Source organism: Pieris napi, chromosome 14 (assembly GCF_905475465.1).
Source record: "Pieris napi chromosome 14, ilPieNapi1.2, whole genome shotgun sequence".
Classification (NCBI taxonomy): domain Eukaryota; kingdom Metazoa; phylum Arthropoda; class Insecta; order Lepidoptera; family Pieridae; genus Pieris; species Pieris napi.
Genome location: NC_062247.1, coordinates 5,723,491 through 5,742,201, shown reverse-complemented (window position 1 = coordinate 5,742,201; position 18,711 = coordinate 5,723,491). Strand labels below are relative to the sequence as shown.

At 32.2% G+C, this 18,711-nt stretch overlaps 1 protein-coding gene across 4 annotated transcripts; it reads right to left on the bottom strand.

Moving 5' to 3' along the window:
• Positions 1-26: 26 nt before the first annotated feature.
• Positions 27-18,310, bottom strand: LOC125055819 (choline transporter-like 2). Of its 4 annotated transcripts, XM_047658440.1 has the most exons (14): positions 18,128-18,310; positions 17,971-18,066; positions 8,245-8,367; positions 7,609-7,772; positions 7,152-7,341; positions 6,507-6,718; positions 4,318-4,483; positions 3,856-4,081; positions 3,352-3,532; positions 2,660-2,798; positions 2,186-2,339; positions 1,549-1,840; positions 1,013-1,238; positions 27-744 (listed from the first exon to the last, which is right to left on the bottom strand). In XM_047658440.1, the coding sequence occupies exons 2-14, from the start codon at positions 17,984-17,986 to the stop codon at positions 644-646; spliced, it is 2,190 nt and encodes a 729-aa protein (XP_047514396.1). In that variant the 5' UTR covers positions 17,987-18,066; positions 18,128-18,310; the 3' UTR covers positions 27-643. The 4 variants fall into 4 exon arrangements, with proteins under 4 accessions (XP_047514396.1, XP_047514395.1, XP_047514397.1 ...); XM_047658439.1 differs by lacking the exon at positions 18,128-18,310 and having other exon boundaries at positions 17,971-18,107; XM_047658441.1 differs by lacking the exons at positions 6,507-6,718; positions 17,971-18,066; positions 18,128-18,310 and adding exons at positions 5,346-5,476; positions 8,766-9,009.
• Positions 18,311-18,711: the final 401 nt, after the last annotated feature.

The window sequence follows — 18,711 nt, the reverse complement described above, 5'->3', positions numbered from 1 at the left end:
TTTGAGGTTATAAAAAGACTTAGATTTTCTTATTACCTTTATTTCAAAATATCTATAAAAAGTAAACTTCTAATTGTTTATAGATTTTAAAATGTTTATAAAATTTTAAATGTCTAAATGCTATTAATAATTTGACTTTCAATATTGCTTAGTAAATATTTGGTATTTAACAAATAATAGAACTTACAAAATATTTAAACTCTAAAATATGTACAAATTGGGTGGAATATTAGTATAAAAATACCTAATGGTAAACTATTGTAGATCACAACTATGCTGCTTCAACACTTTGGCACGATATTACATAGTGGATGGAATAACATTTGAATCCATTAACATAGACATCACTTGCGGTTGATGTGTCCAAAAATCTAAAACTAAATACTACTACTATGTTCATTACGATGAATTTTGTATAACATTTTAGGTTCAATAGAAAATCAATCTGTAGAGATATACTTCTAAATGTAAATATTCAAAATATCAGCGTTCTACGTCTAGTCGTCGATTCCTGACGATTCATTCAGATTGACAAGAGGGTCAATCTGAAAACCGGTTCAACGCGATGTTTGGTAGTTAAAAAACTGGATTAAAATTTCTTGAATAATAGATGAATTTAAACACTATTTAAAGTTGTTTAGACTTAGTTTAGTTTCTTATTTCTCTTGCCAAGTATTTTCAATAGATTTTTAGACATAAAGTATGGCTTTTCGGGCGAGCCGTCGTTCCGCTCACAATCTTCCACTGTAAAATTAAGTACATGTTAATTCTTTAGTCCAATATACCAATTGAAGTATGTAAAATTTTGACATATTTTCAGTATTTTAGTTAATAACAATTGACGTTGGTTTAAAAAAGGGTATTAACATTGAGAGACGTGATATTATTTGGTAACAGTAATTGTATGTATATGATATCGACAGTAGCGTTCATAATTCTAAAAAATACTCGAATTTGTTTAAAGCCTTTTTAGGAAAAATTATTATATTATAAGTAAACAATACAAACTTACAAAAGCAAAGAAATAGCGTGTCCACAGCCATCGAGTATACATTGAAGAAAATAGTACAAATAAGGTAGGTGGCTACACTCAGTATTATGGCTGGTACGTAGTTGTAGTGCAGTTTTTCGCCATTAGTTATTTCGTACACGTAGTTCCATTCAAGTAGGTAATACACCGCGAATCCAACGCCGATTGAGATCAGTAGTTTTGATAGGAAAAATATGAAATCTGCTACCTGTAGAGGATTAAAATAACTTGCTAAAGTTTTTGATGATTAAACGCCTGTTATAAAATACGTTTGGTAAGTTGTTATAGTTAGATTTCCAATATGTTACTATTCGTCGTTTACTAACGCATAATCCGTATAATCGGGGTACTATCCCTAGTCTTATGTTTGTTTCGGGTTCGACACAGCGATACAGATGAGCATAGAACGTGTTGCTTGAGAAACTTGATCAAGAAAATAGTTACAATATTTTTTCCATGGAACATTTTGGCCACGCCTGCTCCTATATAACAAACAAAAATTTTTTTTAAAATCTTACCTTATCCAAAACAACAACTCTAACAATGTTTCTCATGAGTAGCGAGAATGCATCGTGTGCACTCCTGCAGAAGTTCTTTCCGTGCACAGCGCACATAATATACGCATTCTTATTTATAAACTTCAGGAAATTTTCCAAACACCAGAAGAAGCATTTGCAGAAACACATAATGCATCGAGTGAATGGATTATCGAATTTCTTAAGTTTACTGTCTATATATTCTAGAATAACCCTTATTACTCGAACAATTGCAATAATCAAAGCCCCAAAAGCAACCGTGCCTAGATGGTAGCTGAAAAATGAAAGGATAAATTTAGTTTTTAAATTAAAAATAAATATTATCACGTAATATCATTTACATGGCATATATATTTATAAAACGCTTTTTAATAGATAAATCAAACTATTTAAATCATGTGAATTTTCGTATTAAACGTAATTAACAAACAATGTACGGTTTTGGGGTAGGTACACTTAAATAATAAGAGGATATAATGTTTTGTCTTTATAGACTTAATAGGTCATTATTGACCACTCGCGTTTGAACTGCTAATAATTAATGCTAAAGTTATTTAAACTACATGAAATGCTTTCTTAATGTGCATGTATCAGACGAGGAGAAATATGAATAACCCACCGAAGAACTCTATATATTCCCGAAGTGAGAGTAAAGAATGGCAATTCCCTCTTTTTGAAAGTCCAGTACCAAGTGGAGAATGTGCTCGCCAGCATCATATCAGTGATACCACTAATGAAAAACATTGTCCAGAAGAAACCAAGCAAATTGACCACTGAAATTAAAATATTAAATCAAAGAAAGTAAAATAAAAGTCATATGCACTTTGTATGTACAACACCTATTAAATATCGTTTTATATTACTGACAATTATATGAATAATATTTTTTTACCATAAACCAGAAATCACGGCATATAATTACTTATTTATTTAATTTAATTGCACACATATTAAATCCATTTAATTTCGAGCCGTGGTCAAAACGTACGACTCAGAGTTTAGAAATAGAGGCTAAATGCTCTGCTACATTTGTATTCGGCTACTGAGATAGTATGATATGTCTTTATAAAAGAAAAAATCTATAGGTACTTACAATGCAACGCAATCACACTATTAGGATTTTCGATTCCCGTAAAATGACATGAGGCTAAAGAACAAGGCATTAAACCTCCTACGGATTGAGTGTCACGGCAGACACTTATGAATTTGGCTGGATTACACGATTGCCCTTCCTGAAAGCGAAGGAAATCAAGTTATTTTGGTCGCTCCCGCTAAAATCTCAAACCTATTTATACTAACTTGTTATTAACTAGTTGTTACCGTGAACTTCGTTTTGCCTTAATCAGATTTTTATTTAGCCTACTTTTATAGTAGCTAGCTAGCAAGCAATATATTATGGAACATTTCGCTATGCTACCCCATGAAGGCTGTTAGCTTTTCCGGAATAAAAACCAAGAACTAAATTTTTCATTTTTCTTTCTATTTTTCAAATTTTTGTTCTAATAAACCTTCCTCAAACTTTAAGGAATAAAAGAAGTTACTTGAATATGAATAGGTCCAATCGTCTTCGAGTTTTGTGCTTAGCACCATAATTTTGCGATTCATTTTTATATAAATAGTTTGAAAACGTAATAAAAAAGTTTGATTTAATTGTAATGTAAAAAACAAACCTTAATATTTTCATTAAAAAAATATATCTTTATTTATTCATAATATATTAATTATTTATTTATTTTTTGTTAATTATACAAAAAGAAACGCTATTAAAAACCTTCTTTTGTTTACCTGAGTATAAACGCCGGCACAGCTACATGTAGTATCATTCCGTAAGTTTACTACTTGGAATGATGATTCTCCGATCGAGAGGAGCAGCATCAGCACCAACACTCCGTACGCTATAATACCACATTGTAAGATCCATGGGAATACTGGGAACAATACTGTCGACTTGATCGCTGTTACTGCCCTGAAATCAGTTATATTTAAATATTCGCAATTAAACTTTAGAGATCTTTCAAACCAAACTTGGCGTTGACTCGGGGTTAGTTAATATATGTAATAAAAATCTAATACTTCAAAGTAAAACTAAACGATACGATAAGGCAATATGATAAGAGTACTGGACTGAGCATTAATAATACGTAAAATCTTACAAGCCCATTGAACGTAAGATATTTGTAATATTGTGTGGATACATGATTGGATATAAATCAAAGAAAATAAACGTACATTCTTCAAATTTTTTTTTATACAAATCGTCTGGTAGATATTGGTTAAAAAATAACTCACTTGCTGCCTTCACGTATAAGGGCAATGGCAACCGATATCCTATTTCGTAGAAATATCACTACTAGTAGTAGGATTAGGAAAATAACCGCCAACGCAATTAATATAACTAGCCACGTTTGGTATTTGGAAAATATAGATTGAGCATATCCCTTTAAATTGTTGGTTTGGTATAGACCCACTGGATTTGCCTTATAGTATTCAAAATTCTTGTAACAGAGATACATAGCTGGAAAGAAAAAATTTCAATATTTTATTTTAAGTTTTTATATGTTTGGAGCTTATGCAATGCAAACAATAAGATTTCCTCTTTATAATATAATAGAATTGGGTTTGTTATTTAATAACTCAAACCGAATTTATTTATTACATACAATTATGTATAGTTTATGTTTTTTAGAATATTGACTGAAAATATGCTCCACGGTAAGGATGTTGCATATGGTAACATCAACATATGCTTACCGAAACAGAGCAATGCTAATAGACCAGCAATTGATACCCAAACGACCGGAGCCACAACCCATCGCAGCAGTAAAATGTATATGAAGCACAGCACGAAGACTGCAACCAACGCTCCTGCTAAGTACCATCTAGACTGGACCAGGTCTTGAACTATTTGTGATGATAGCTGTGCAGAATACACAAAGTAACTTAGCCATATTAAAGTATAGATCAGCCCTGCGATTCTGTAACACACTTTTCGACCACCTTTTTAGAATGCCAAATCATAAAATGATTGCTTCACGACTGATTTGAGAGCGACCGCCGATGTGAAAACCGCTGTGTGAGTTCGAAAAGTGAGTTACAGAATCGTAGGGCTGTTTATTGATTAAATATGTAAATGTTTTACCGATGCACGTCAACCTAATAATAAACTCTACCAAGCAATATGTTTTTAAAGAATTTTGCAAAAAGATGGCTTTGCTATCTGCTGGATAAAACAGAAAAGATCGGGCTCTCGTAAGCTGAAATAAAAACTTAATTTCAGTGCATTATGACATAGTTTTTAAGTTTTCTTAATGCACATCTAAATAAAAATGTATAAAAATCATTTTAAATCATGCAAATTGAAATTCTATGTCATGCATGTGTTCATGTAAAGTGATTTCAGTGCATTAATAATAATGACGTTGATGAAGTATGCAAATGTAGTATATAGGTCGACAGAATATGCGCATAGAGCAATATCAATTAATATATATTTGTGCACAAAATAATAACAAGGAATTTAGAATTTAAATAAATAGTATCTAGTGCTACGGACAGGCTACACGCTACAAAGCGAAAGAGCGCTTAAATACATATTTTTAAAAACTGAAATTAAGCAATATCCATTATTACCCGCTTACTAAAAAAGTAAACTATATTTGAAAATCTAAAAACGATTTAGTAAAAAAATTACGTATTTCGGTATTTCAAATTGATATGCAAAAGTTGTTTTGTTTCATGGGAAAAATTACTTTTGTAATATAGAAAATAAAATTATCTACCTGATCGAACTTTATCAAATTGGCGAGTTGGTCAATTATTTCATCTTGGCCAAGATTTAAGGTACCATTGCTAACTTCTTCTAACACGTCCACGACGACTGACGTCACGTTAATAAAGCACCTCCCCAAAACTGCCAGATACCAGTGCATTAGTTAAAAGCATGTGTTACTTCTATATTATATAGTGTTAAATTAACAGTGTCATTAACACGGGGGTGAGAATGCTATATGAAAAACTAAAAGATTATTCGTTCCGTTTGTATGGAAACTTGTTTATTTATATATACAGTATACACGTATAGTCCAACATAGCAGAGAGTATTGTTGGCCTAGTAGCTTCAGCGTTCGACTCTCATCCCTGAGGTTAGATCCCCCCGGCTGTGCACCAATGGACTTTATTTCTATGTGCGCATTTAACATTCGCTCGAACGGTGAAGGAGAACACTGTGAGGAAACCGGCATGCCTTAGATCCAAAAAGTCGACGCAGTGTGATCAGTCACAGATGGCTGATCACCTACTTGCCTATTAGATTGACAAATGACCATGAAACAGATACAGAAATCTGAGGTCCAGACCTAAAAAGGTTCTAGCGCCATTGATTTATTAATTTCGTCTTTCGTTTTACTCTCTCACCATCACGGCCTTATGAAATGCGGACTAAAGATGGTTCTTTGTTACGTTTTTTCCATATAAAATGGTATCTATGGTAACAAACGCTGTAAGCTTTTTATAATAAGGCTGAAAATGTTTTAATATATATTGTTATTTTATGCCCGCACCTCCACGAAAGTAACTATTTTGTAGCAAAGTATCATAAGGTTAGTAGAACAATTAGTCCGCTTAGGTTTCATTCTGTAAGGAGTTCTAACTACTAACGAATTGTGAGAACATCTAGAAAACCTTACATTACCATAATTTAAAGGTTTCTTCAATGCTTACATGGAAATACATTTAAATAAAATTTCTGCTTCGCTGGTTTTAAACTTACACCGTCATTCAAATTTAGAAAACTAAACGAGTTGTGTTACTAAAATGGTTACAATGTCAAAAGCATATTTTAGAATTAATATCGACCCATGCCACAAGTCAGTAAAATGCTAAGCGTTTAGTAGTGCATTCACGTGTCATTTGAAGAATTTCGTGCAGGTAGCACTACATACAATATGCGCCTCTCGTTCATTCTCCTTCGTGAAAAACGTCACCCAGCTTGCAGCAATCCAACCGATGTAAGAATCGAGTGCTGTGGCTCTATTCAGCAAAGATTTCTGGGCCTCGACTGGGTTTCGAACACATTCCTCGTTTCCACTTCGGATCCCGTCTTTAGTCTTTGGACATTGTAGGGTTGAAAGGTCACCAATGCAGCGGAACAACACTGAAGCGCCACAACTTTTGTACTTATAATAAAGCAGGCCAACAATAGACATAAAGATAAGCTTAGCGCTGTTTGTCTCTACTAAATCCATTCTTTATGTCAATTAAGGACAACACACTAAAACAAAACATTCTCACACAACAATCACACACACACGGAATGCCTGTGTACAACCACTATTAATATGTAATTGGATTTATACCAATTACTTAGCCATATGTTTGTTCGGATTAGATATTGAGTTGTAAATTGACTAGTGATTGAAACTTTTTCGGTTTATTTTGGCAAAAGATAAAGTTCTGAACTGAACTTTGACACCACCTTTTCAGTATCAAGTGCCCAAATACGAATGTCACTAGACAGGCGAACAGAGTCCGTGGTTCATTCGCCAGTCCGATTCTCGCATTCGATATTAATTAAAATTAATACATACCTGGTTGACTGGCTAATAGGAATCGCGCACACTTTTCTTCTTTCATATATTGAAGTGCCTGTGAACTTGTCATTGTATTTATATTGACATCATCGGTGCAGACCATTTTGGATCTTAGCGATTCAAAACTGGTATGACTCAATTCTTTTTCGAAAATAATTGTATTGTCCGGACAATTTTCCACGCAAACCTGGAAGGATTATTTTTTAATATTTTTATTTTAATATTAGTTTTGTTTAGGTAATTAAAAAAACTCTACCCGGCGGTAGTGCACATTATAAATGCGCACGTGATTCTCGATCATTATTTTGTCGCCGAGTTATTTTAAAGTAAAATTGAGTTACTCAATTGATATCAAGGGGATTTTGTTAAGTATCAAATTTCTGTCCAATTGATTACCCTGTTAGGACTTTACTTTATTTTTACACTATATTGCTTAAACAAACTTTTAGAATACCTGCGTAGTCGGACAACCAGTAATTGGAGTGCCAGGAGAAAGACATTTGGCAATGTTGAAAAATATAAGATTTTTTTTCTCTTCGAGTCCAGAATCTAGCCCACATCGCCGGCCCTTTGAGTCGATTGGTGCTAATATTTTTTCAATGCTACCCCGTGTCAAACCTGAAATAGGAATACAATTTAGGTGCGATGTATGATCGTCTTCTAGAATAAAGTTTATAAAATGTTTCTTCTATTCAAACGCGGATAACTAATCAAGAATGTTAAACATTTTTTAATGAATTTATAAGTAGTTTTAATACATAAACTATTCAAAGCGTCTTATAAATGGTTCAAAGCAAATAACCTAGTTTTTTAGGTGCAAAATTATTTTTGTAGGTATACCTACAAAAGCCGAATAGCTACCATTTACCCCTCCAATTAATCGTGGTCGCAGATTGTTGTTCCTAGACATACCGATTTATTTAAAATGCAATAAAATCCCTTGACGCACAAGCGGTTCTAACATATTATGACCTCAGGGTTGAGAATAGAGCATATAACCACATGGTAATGAATACTAATTTGGCTGGTCAACATTATTTAAATTCTAATTAGTAGGTACTAAACAAACTTGATTTTTGCCGCAACTTACCGTAATATCCAACGTAGCCCCATCCTCCAAGGAAGACCACAAATACAATCAGCCATAATATATCAGTACAGGAGCGATTGTGAATGGGGCCGTTGAATTTTGGGTCATACCTTATTGGTTCTCCTGAAAGATAACACAGATAACTATTAGGACAAATACAAAAAAATAATAATACAAACATTAAAATCAATTCAGTTAAAAGTATTCGATAATCAAGAGTTCAGGCTGTGTTCAAATGAGAATTCTGTCTAACATAATTATAAATGCATCACAGTAAATAAAACCCGACCGATTTGGTGGCTTAGTTGACATGCGTTTACCTAGGGTTTTTTTTTTTAAATTTTATATTAAGTTTATATAAGTTTTTAATTACGGCATAAACTTGCAATTGGTTTCTTTTGAGACGACACTACTCCTCATCATTAAAACACCGTTTTGGGCAAAGACACGTTAATCGCAATACGTTTTGCTAGTACATTTCTGTTCATAAGCTATAGAAGTATAATATCATTTTAACTTACGTGATTCTCTAGGTGATACGTAGGAACCTCCACAGCAAACCATATTTTTTAATTTATAAGGCGAAAAACATTTTAAAACATTTGTTATGGTCAGAAATATACTTGTACACAATGTTATGTGCTATCAATGACTGAGCCCTTATCATGATGACATCATTTGCGTTACTTATCTTATTTCAACGATATATTAATGGAGTAAGTAGTAAAAGGAAATTAGTAATTTCGTGTAGACGTAACCAACTAGATTTCCTGTTTACACCTTAATTGTCTATTAAATATACCTATTCCTTACACAACAGAGTATGTACTTATGAGATAAGTATATAACATACATACATAAGGGACAGTTATTTAATTTAAATTATTGAAATTAATTTGTAAAAAAGTAACTAACTGAGTCGTAATCGAGTAATCCCTATGGTATGAGTTCTTTAGAGACTTAGATATTTTTAAAAGAAAAATGGCGAATATCGAAGGAATAACATTTAATTAAAACAATCATTGAATTTATTGTTAATTACCGCAGAACGTTTAAACGTGATAACGTTCAGAAACATAGATAAGAAAGTGTTTTTAGAAATTCTTCTAAAGCAGTCATGCCAACTCGGGGTGTTTTCCTCCAAATTTAGGGAGAATCAACATGTTCAATGTTGAATGTTAAAAACCCCCCAGGTTTTTATGAGGTACTTTAATTTAAGGCCCCTCCTTAACGTGGCTATGACTGAAATATCAAAGAGCTATAATACTTCAAGATCGAAACTTTATACTATGTATTTTATAATACTTTTTAATGCCTAATCCGAGAATACGATTTACATTTTATTATTTAAATGAAAATAATTATTTTCTTACTTTTTTATGCAGATATATATATATGTTGTAGTTCCATTTATGATTTAGCTACCTCTGCAGCGTTAGTTTTAATGATTTATCTGTATTTGTGGCAAATATGTATATTTGAAATTACCTCTCAAGCCGAGAGATTACACCAAAAACTTTAGAGGTTTTTAATCGATATTTAGTGGAATTTGAAGTTGGTGGGGGAACATTCTGTAGGAGTTGGTAGTTCTAAAGGGATAATGTAGCAAAGTGTTTAAACTGTGATATCATGTAGGAAACTTACACGTTGCAGTCAATACGTGTTTGTCAAAGACCACACGCACAGGTCGTATCTAAATACAGTCGACTCTCGATAATTTGAAACTCAGGGGACCATAGATAAATTTCAAATTATCAAGAGTTCAAAATAACAAGTGTTTTGAATAAGCACGAGGGGGAGGGGCGACTGAAGGAAATAAGAATTTGATCAAAATTTGTTACTTATTATTTCTATATTCTTATTATGTATTAACAATAATTATTACATATAACAATTATTCACAAATTTTTATTTCAAAAAGAAGTCTGTAATCTTTTTTTTGAGTGAGTGACTTCAGTTTATCATTGTCCAAAGAATTTTTGATAGTGGTGAGAGCTGCAAAGTAATCGTCACTTGTGTCGGCAACAATTGACAAGTCTGTGCATGTATGTAAACAAACGACAGGTACGTGCATGATAAACGCTTCAAATTATAGGGAGTAGGGAAGACTGGATTTCAAATTATAGAGAGTAGGGAAGACTGGATTTCAAATTATCGCATGTTGGCGAGCAAGATAATACTTTTTCAACTTCAAATTACCGAAGGGACCAATTACTATTGATTTTATTTAATTTATCGAGAGTTTTTCAAGGGACCGGAAAAAAATCAATCAAATTATCGAGAGATTCAAATTAACGAGTGTCAAATTATCGAGAGTCGACTGTATAAGATCTTTTTTGTTGTTTGAATATTATCCTACAATAATCTCCATGTATCTACGAGTTATATTATTTTAGAGAATCTCAAAGATATTCCCTGCTCAAGGAATAACCAAAGACAAAGTAACTTTTACTTTAATTGTCTTTGCCATAAGTAATACTGCAGAGTAACAGCGTAATGCATTTTCAGGGGTACCAGCCCCTATCAGCAGCTTACGACAATCATTTGAAGTTCAGCAAGGCTGATTCTATTGAAAAAATTACGACTTTTTGAATTTCTATTTTCGGGGTAAAGTTTTGAATATCTCCTATCTTATCTTCAAATCGATTTCATCATTTCTCCAAAACCTATACAAGCATGGAGATAAAATCGGCATCTAAAGGAACAGACCTCTAGTATAAAAATAATTACAATATATTATTGTCGACATGCTTGGTTGATAAATGATAATTCCTTGAGTTACTAAATAATTAGTTAAAGACAATTGGTCTCCAAGCCTTGAAGCGTCGATGGTAAAAAAAACTTAAGCACAGTGTTTTTATGTTAGTTTCTATGACAAAGTTCAAATAGTAACAACTAGGTACCTACTGAGACTTTGTGTAATAAGCGATACTATGGAATATTACGTAAGTGTAGGAAATCATTTAACTCACTGGAAATTTTAATGCTTAAAACAAACACTATCTACTCTGATCACTGATGTATAAATCATATGATATTACGGTTTTACTTTCATTGCGAACTTATATTAGTTTTGTAACTATTGTTAAGGAAGTTGTAAACTTTTTGCTGAAACCAAATGACTTAATATCCTTAAAATATTCAGACTTTGCAAGGCAAAATACCCAAACATATTACAATTTAAATTTACTAAAAAAAATAATTTTAAAACAATGGCGTGGAACATTATGAAAATAAGCACTGTGTTAATCTCTTTGTACACAACTTCTTGTTTACAATAAGATTTAATGAATATTTGGTTTTCACTAAAATAAATACAGGATATTACGAAACTACACAATAGTTAGTTGGCACGAGAGCGGCACACGCGATACTGGTGGACTTATTGTATCATTACCTTGATTTTGTATTAAATCTCGTACACTATAGTTTCACACAAATGTAGCTTCGTATGACATCACCATAGTTTGTATAAAAGTTTGCTGTTTTTAAAACCTTCCTTCCCTCCTCGAAGGGAGAATAGCAATAATATTGAAGGAGTTAATATTATTGCTATGTAACGATATAGTAATAAGATTAATTAAGGCTGTTAAAATGAAGCGAACAAACAAACATTTGTTGCAAAAATATAACTAACAAGCTTAGAGCAGAAACGTTCTTATGAAATAAGAACACTCAATTGTTTCGTTCGACTGTAACTTTTTATACAATTGAACAAATATTGTAATTGTACCATCGACCCTGCCTTTGTGGAAAAAACGACGGGGAATTTAAGGTAGCTACAGTGCTAAAAGAATCTAACAATCTTGGTATTTAAAAATTAACATGACTTTGACAGTAACTGGATATTATAGAATTATAGATATAATAACTTAGAAGTGTAGGTCCGACAGTAGGTAACACGATATGACGACGTTCATAAATCATACTTATAACAATATTGTCTATGCGAGTGAAGTGTCGTGTCTATGGACTTGTAGGACATTAGTTACCGGAAATGCTCTATAATCTTTTTAGTTAATGTGAGAAGACTACAAAGGCACTTAATGAAGTTAATCTTGTTAGGCATCGCTAAGCCTACTGTTAAGACAATTGAAACCTATTAACAAGTTTAATGGCATAATGTAATTTAAAAGTAGGGAACAACGACCAGAACCTGCAAGTATAAATATTCTTTCAATCAGCAATCATCTTTTAAGGTAAAACGTATGAAGAACTGATTTGATATTTTTTTTCAAAACATCACAAAAACACAATTAAACTGTTTTTTCTAAACGAATAGGAAATAAATCGTTTCAGAACAAGGAACAACGACCAGAAGCTGCAAGGGTAAAAATGCTTTCAATCAACAAGCACCTCTTTTAGGTAAATCGTATGAAGAACTGGGGGCCTGAGATGCATCGCTAATTCGTACATGACATCGAAAAAATGAGACAGTTTATGTTCTCACGTGACCTTAGCGGTTATAAGATATCGTTCGTTCAATTTCTATGAAAATTCATACCATGACCGCTCGGCTGAACCGAAATTTGACAGTTGCGCCTTCAAACTATGACAGAATAAGCGATTCTAAAAAAGTGACTTTTTGTTCAACTTTTTTGTAACGAAATGTCCAAATAATAGTTTAGAACCTTTAAATTCAATATTTGAATTAAAACTTGTTAATAAAGTTGAAATAATAAGATGTATCTACTATAGGAAATAATTTTTATATTTCGGATATTTTGGGATATTTTGAGTTTAGAGAGTGTGATTATACATAAATTATTAAAATATCGAGGGAGATGAGAAACAAGACGGCAATGCCCTTCTACCGACTTCGTAGATATCGAGTTTATAATTTGCTATAGATTATCGTATTTGATTCGTTGAAGATTTCAGTGTACCTACAAATAATTGCACAAACTGTTCAATAATATTCAATTAATTATTTAGGCATGTCTAACAAAAACATAATTCCCCAATATATCATATTTTACAATAAATAAGAATGCCATACCAGTAGTACCTATTATATTTATTATAATTAAATTTTTCCTCATTATGTTCACGAATTGTATTATTCTCCTGTGCTTTTTGTTGTTTAAAAAAATTAAAGGTATTTTTCAAATTTATAATGAAAAATAATAAGCCATTTCAAAATATTATAATAACAGTATTTATTTAGTTGGGATGACTCCGTCAAGATAGAAAAAGATGTCTTCAGGCAATGTTAAATTGGATATAAACATATTCATATATTTCAATCTTTCAATTCAGCGAGTTTGATTCAATTCAAAGTTAAACAATTTGTAAAACTATTTTTATAAAACTGAAATTTTGTAAACACCAAAATATTGAAAGCTCCTATCAAAATTTGTTATATAATTTGATATCAGTACTTACATGCGGAAAACAAATTTTGCATATTTTTCCCAATTTAATTCCATTAATTCGGTAGGTACCAACTATTTGATAAGAGATTCATGTTGTCAATTAACGTTCATTAAATTTAAATATTATTTCATGTAAATCGAGGAAAACTAATAATGGAAAATAAAATTTAGTAAACCGTTGGCTTCGAATAGACTCCACTTAAAACAATTGTATCAGTAGTCTTTTCAATTACAAAATACAAAAAGGGCCTAGAATCGTCGAACTTTACCGTCCTAGTAGCCGTCTGTGCCGTGTCTCTACGTAAACCAACTTCATTTACTTTCATAGACATAATGTAGGATAGCCGGAACAAACAAACTATTCTGAGGAACACCGTAGAACTCTGAAAACTTCTTCTCAAACAAAATCAAACACACCCATTTTGTTAAGCTCGAACAAAATGGGTTTATTTCGAATCTTGGTAGTTTTACGTAAACAACTGTAGGGGGCTGTATATTTAATATTTTTGTCTATACGTGAATGTTGTCATCTTCTGAAAGAGATCCTCTACAAAATTGTTCTGACATAGTTTTTTGATAAAATCTAAAGAAAAAAGTTATTAAGCAAGAAATTTTTGGACTTTTTTACTTATAACTTTTTGTATTTATAATAAAAACTCAAATAGACATATTTGTAGGGACAGCGATTTGCTACAAAATGTGTCTTTTCAAATTTTATGTACGATGGATAGGTTAGGAGATATGGCCAAAAACGTGTTTTCACCCCTTTTTCCAACATGGCGGCCGGGGGACAAAGGCGCCAACCCCACAAACTTGGGGTTAAGCTTATATTGACCCCCTCCTACACGTCCCATAAATAAAATTGAGTCCTCTATCAAATGTTCAGTTTGGCCCTCAAATTGTAACATTTCAATGGACTATCGGTCTTGCGATGCCAATACGTTTCAGCTTAAATAGGCGGTCATGGTACGATAAAATGCTATCGACTTTAGGTACCTAAACTTATCAGCATCTCAACTGGATCGTTTTAAGAAAGTTCATGGTAGGCCCCTAGGAAATAAATATCTGGTTTGTCCTTATCGTAGTCCTATAATTCAGCGTGAATTTCGTGATGCTTGTAAATTTAGGTCCTTGTATTAGATTTTAATTGATGTTTAAGTAGCTACTAAGATTAGCGGCATAATATAATAACTAACTTATTTATTTTTGTATCATTTGGTTTGGTAAAATCAATCACTTATAACATAATATTATTTTTAAACTGATACAAGTTTCAAGTTTGTTTCAAGAATTATTATTTATTACAAGCGGAAAATTTTCTATTACTTGACGGCTTTCGATATTGTAGTTTCGAGGATAAGATCGACGACCTAATGCCAGTATCATAAAAATCGTGAAGCTCAAGATGAATTTAGTTACTATACGTTACACACATTATTTTTAGAATCAATTTCTGAACTTTGAAATTAGTGATTGGACTAGTTTTTTTTATTATTACTTTGTAGGTTAAGAAAATTGTAAATACTGTATACTTGATTGTAAATAAAATAATATATTCTAATAGATAGATATTTTTTTTATAGAATAGGGGCAAACGACGAAAAGACTGACCCGATGGTAGCTAAGAAAAAGGTATTCAACTTATGCATATTACTATGTGTCACATACGGTTGCCAGATTTGGGCATTATCTCAGAAATATCTTCTAAACTTGAGAACGAAGTTGAGAAAGAAGCATGGGGGGTGTAACACTGAGACATCGAAAAAGAGCAGAAGAGATAAGATCAACGACCAAAGTAGAGGACATAAAGAAAATAAGACAATTGCAATGGCGCTGGACCGGGCACATGACGAGAGATAGCAGGTTGAAATGGACAAAAATAGTTACAGAATGGCAACCACGCGATGGAATAAGGAAAAGAGGAAGACAGAGCAAGAGATGGGTAGACGATATAAAGAGAATAGGAGGCACAACTAAGACAGGAAGAGCTAACATCAGAAAAGAATGGAAGCAGCTGGAAGAGGCCTAGGTATGTGTCACATAACACGCTGATTACCAAAAATGGGTCATATGATGTATAAGATGAAGTTTATTATGTAACTTAAATAAATGTTAATATATTATACTAGGTGTCAGGAATAAAGGCTTAATAATAATACATAATTAATAGCCAAATCGGAATACACTTTTGACACACAGACCACAGTAGACTAATAAAATGACAAACAAAACACACGTCAAAATTGTATTAGGTATTTAAAACGATGCATTGTTTATTAGAAATGAGAGTTAATACCCAAACAAAGTCATTTTAACAAAAGATGTTTAATAAATATAAAACTTACAAGAACTTATTTACAATTTGAATAATGTAATCGAACCCGTTGCTACTTTTGTTTTGCAATTGTACGCTAGTTGCAATTGCATATCTAAGTTTAATGTTTTGTTTACATAATGTGTTGTTGCGATCTAGTTCTCCAAGGACATACTTTAACCGTAGTAAGCAGTTTGTGTGAAAAATCTTCTGCGATATTGTTTTATTATAAGTGTGTGTTTGCGATTTTTATTTACAATTAAATATCTTATTCATTGTATGCTACAAACCTATTTTCTGTAGAAAGAATGTGTTTAAATCTACCAGTGAAAGTATTTTTAAAATCGAATCCGTACATCTATAGATATCAAACAAATTTAAATATACATATATATACTAGCTTAAAGTTCTAAAAGCAACTCCAACTACAACTTTAAAAAAGGAAATAAATATGTAGGTATGTTAACTATAGCACAACAAAAAGATCAAAAATAAATTATGACACAATAAGGTAAACCCATGATACTGTTTTATCTTATCATCAACTAAGACCTAAGTGGTATTTAATGAATGCTAATAAACTCTTGAAATTTGCAATATTACCGACAAAGAAACCGCACTACTGTTTGTTAATAAAGTCTTCACCAGTCTAATCCTAATACTATTTTGGTTTAGTTTCGTCTGAGATTGCTTTTGATAGAAAATTAATATAATACATATGTGTATCTGTGTAATTTAAGAATGATATATCACACATTAAAAAAAACTTGACGTTCGTTCACGTGTTTACTGGCATGGTGCGTCTTAGGGCCGATTTACATTATCTTAGTGTTTAGGAGAGTGCTTTAGGATAGTACTTTAGTTGAAACATGTAAACGCTACTTGCTTTAGTAAATGCTACGCTAAAGAACTTGCCTTTCAAGTTGTACTAAAGCACTCTGATAAACACTAAGATAATGTAAATCGGCCTTAAGATAATGTAAATCGGCCTTTAGGTACAACGGCATCACGCCTAGAGAAGCCTTTAAATTATGAATGTTTATTTTTTTTTTAAAGACAATACGTAACATAATAATTAAAATAACAATTTGTATAGGTTTGGTCACTAATAAAGAATCATAAATGATTTTTAAATAGTCCATTGTTATTTTATTACTGAATTTATAAGGGATGTTTAGTACTACCAACGTATTACGTTATACCTACGTGACTTTGTAAGGGACACTGGATCATTCTAAATTCACAGGTAAGATTTAATTATACTTTGTATAAGGATAAAGAGTTTTTTTAAAGTTTAATTACTGGTTAATTATTATTAGTTGAGAATTACCCAGTAGGTACAGTATTGTCGGTATAAGGCAATTGATATAATACGGTATCAGTTGCTTCCGGTAAGATATATTAGTAAATTATAAAAATAAGTTTATTATTTTTTTAAATAATTCTAGCAATAAAAATAATCAGATGACGATTTTTTTTTTTTAAATACTTAATAAGTTGCGACAAAAAAATGAATTAGTTAACAGTCTTATGGTATTATGGTAGATCTGTGTATTATAAATAAAGTATGTTAAATTCGTCAATCCCCGTCAAACACATAAGTCTGAGTAAGATTGGCAGTTAGCATTTTCTAACCCTAAACACTAATAATTTCATAAGCATTTAAGTTCAGGACCTATGAATAATTGTACCCCTTGTGTGTTCCTAATAAGCCACAGTGGCGGTATCTTTTAAAAATAACCTTTATCCTGTTATCCTGCCCACATCCGTAATCCGGTCTGTATGAAATTGCCCATTTCATATACCTAGCAATGAAATTAAATTACTAGACACACAGTTTGCTCTGTATGACTTGGCGGTAAGACAATCGACTCTTCTACACAATAGTATAACTAGTTTTATATTTTGCTATAATAGAATTCCTTACCTTTATTTACAGAAGTAGGTTACCTATTCTCTTTTTCCTCAAGATTCAAACTTAAAATTTGCCATTGACGCAGAGGCAAAGTGAAAGGCTATTCAATGTAAATTGCTTACCATAATCTTTTCCCATTGTATCGACTGCAATTAAAACATATAGTACTCCAAGCACTTTCTTTAATCTTATTTACACAGAAACCGTGACTCAGTGAACTAAATCAGAGATAGTTATAAATGACCGTCGCGTCGCCTCACTTATTTAACTTGGAACTACCTGATAAAATATAAATAAAAATGTCACAGACGTTATGAAGTTTAACACTTATTGTATCAGTGATATCTTAACTTTTGTTTCCAACTATTGTTTACGTTCACGAAAGCAAAAGTTATCGTGCGGAAACGCGTGTAACGTCGAGCAGGGCCGGGCTGTGACTGATGCATGTAATTTGTAGGACCGAGTACTGAACTACTGAGTACTGACTACTGACAATCTACATTCTACAATAATACAAGTGATTCGTTGTTTAGTATGCACACAGATACAGAGTCTGGTTTAGTAATGTGTATGTCCTTTTTGTTCCTGTGACGCGCAGTCTGAGTGACCAACCAGTAACCGCGACGAATCTTGAACAATCGCCCAATTATATGTACTTCACTTGTTACCTCACGTCAGTACTGAAACTAATTAAATATGATTCCAATGGAAATTATTACGAATGAACAGCGAAACTGAGGAAGTAACTTTTCTTCCATATAATTTCATGGGCACTGAACATTTGAGTTACCTACTTGACCGTCAACGAAACTTTATTAAGTGAAATTGAGTTGATTTATACGTAAACATAAACTTTTAGTTAA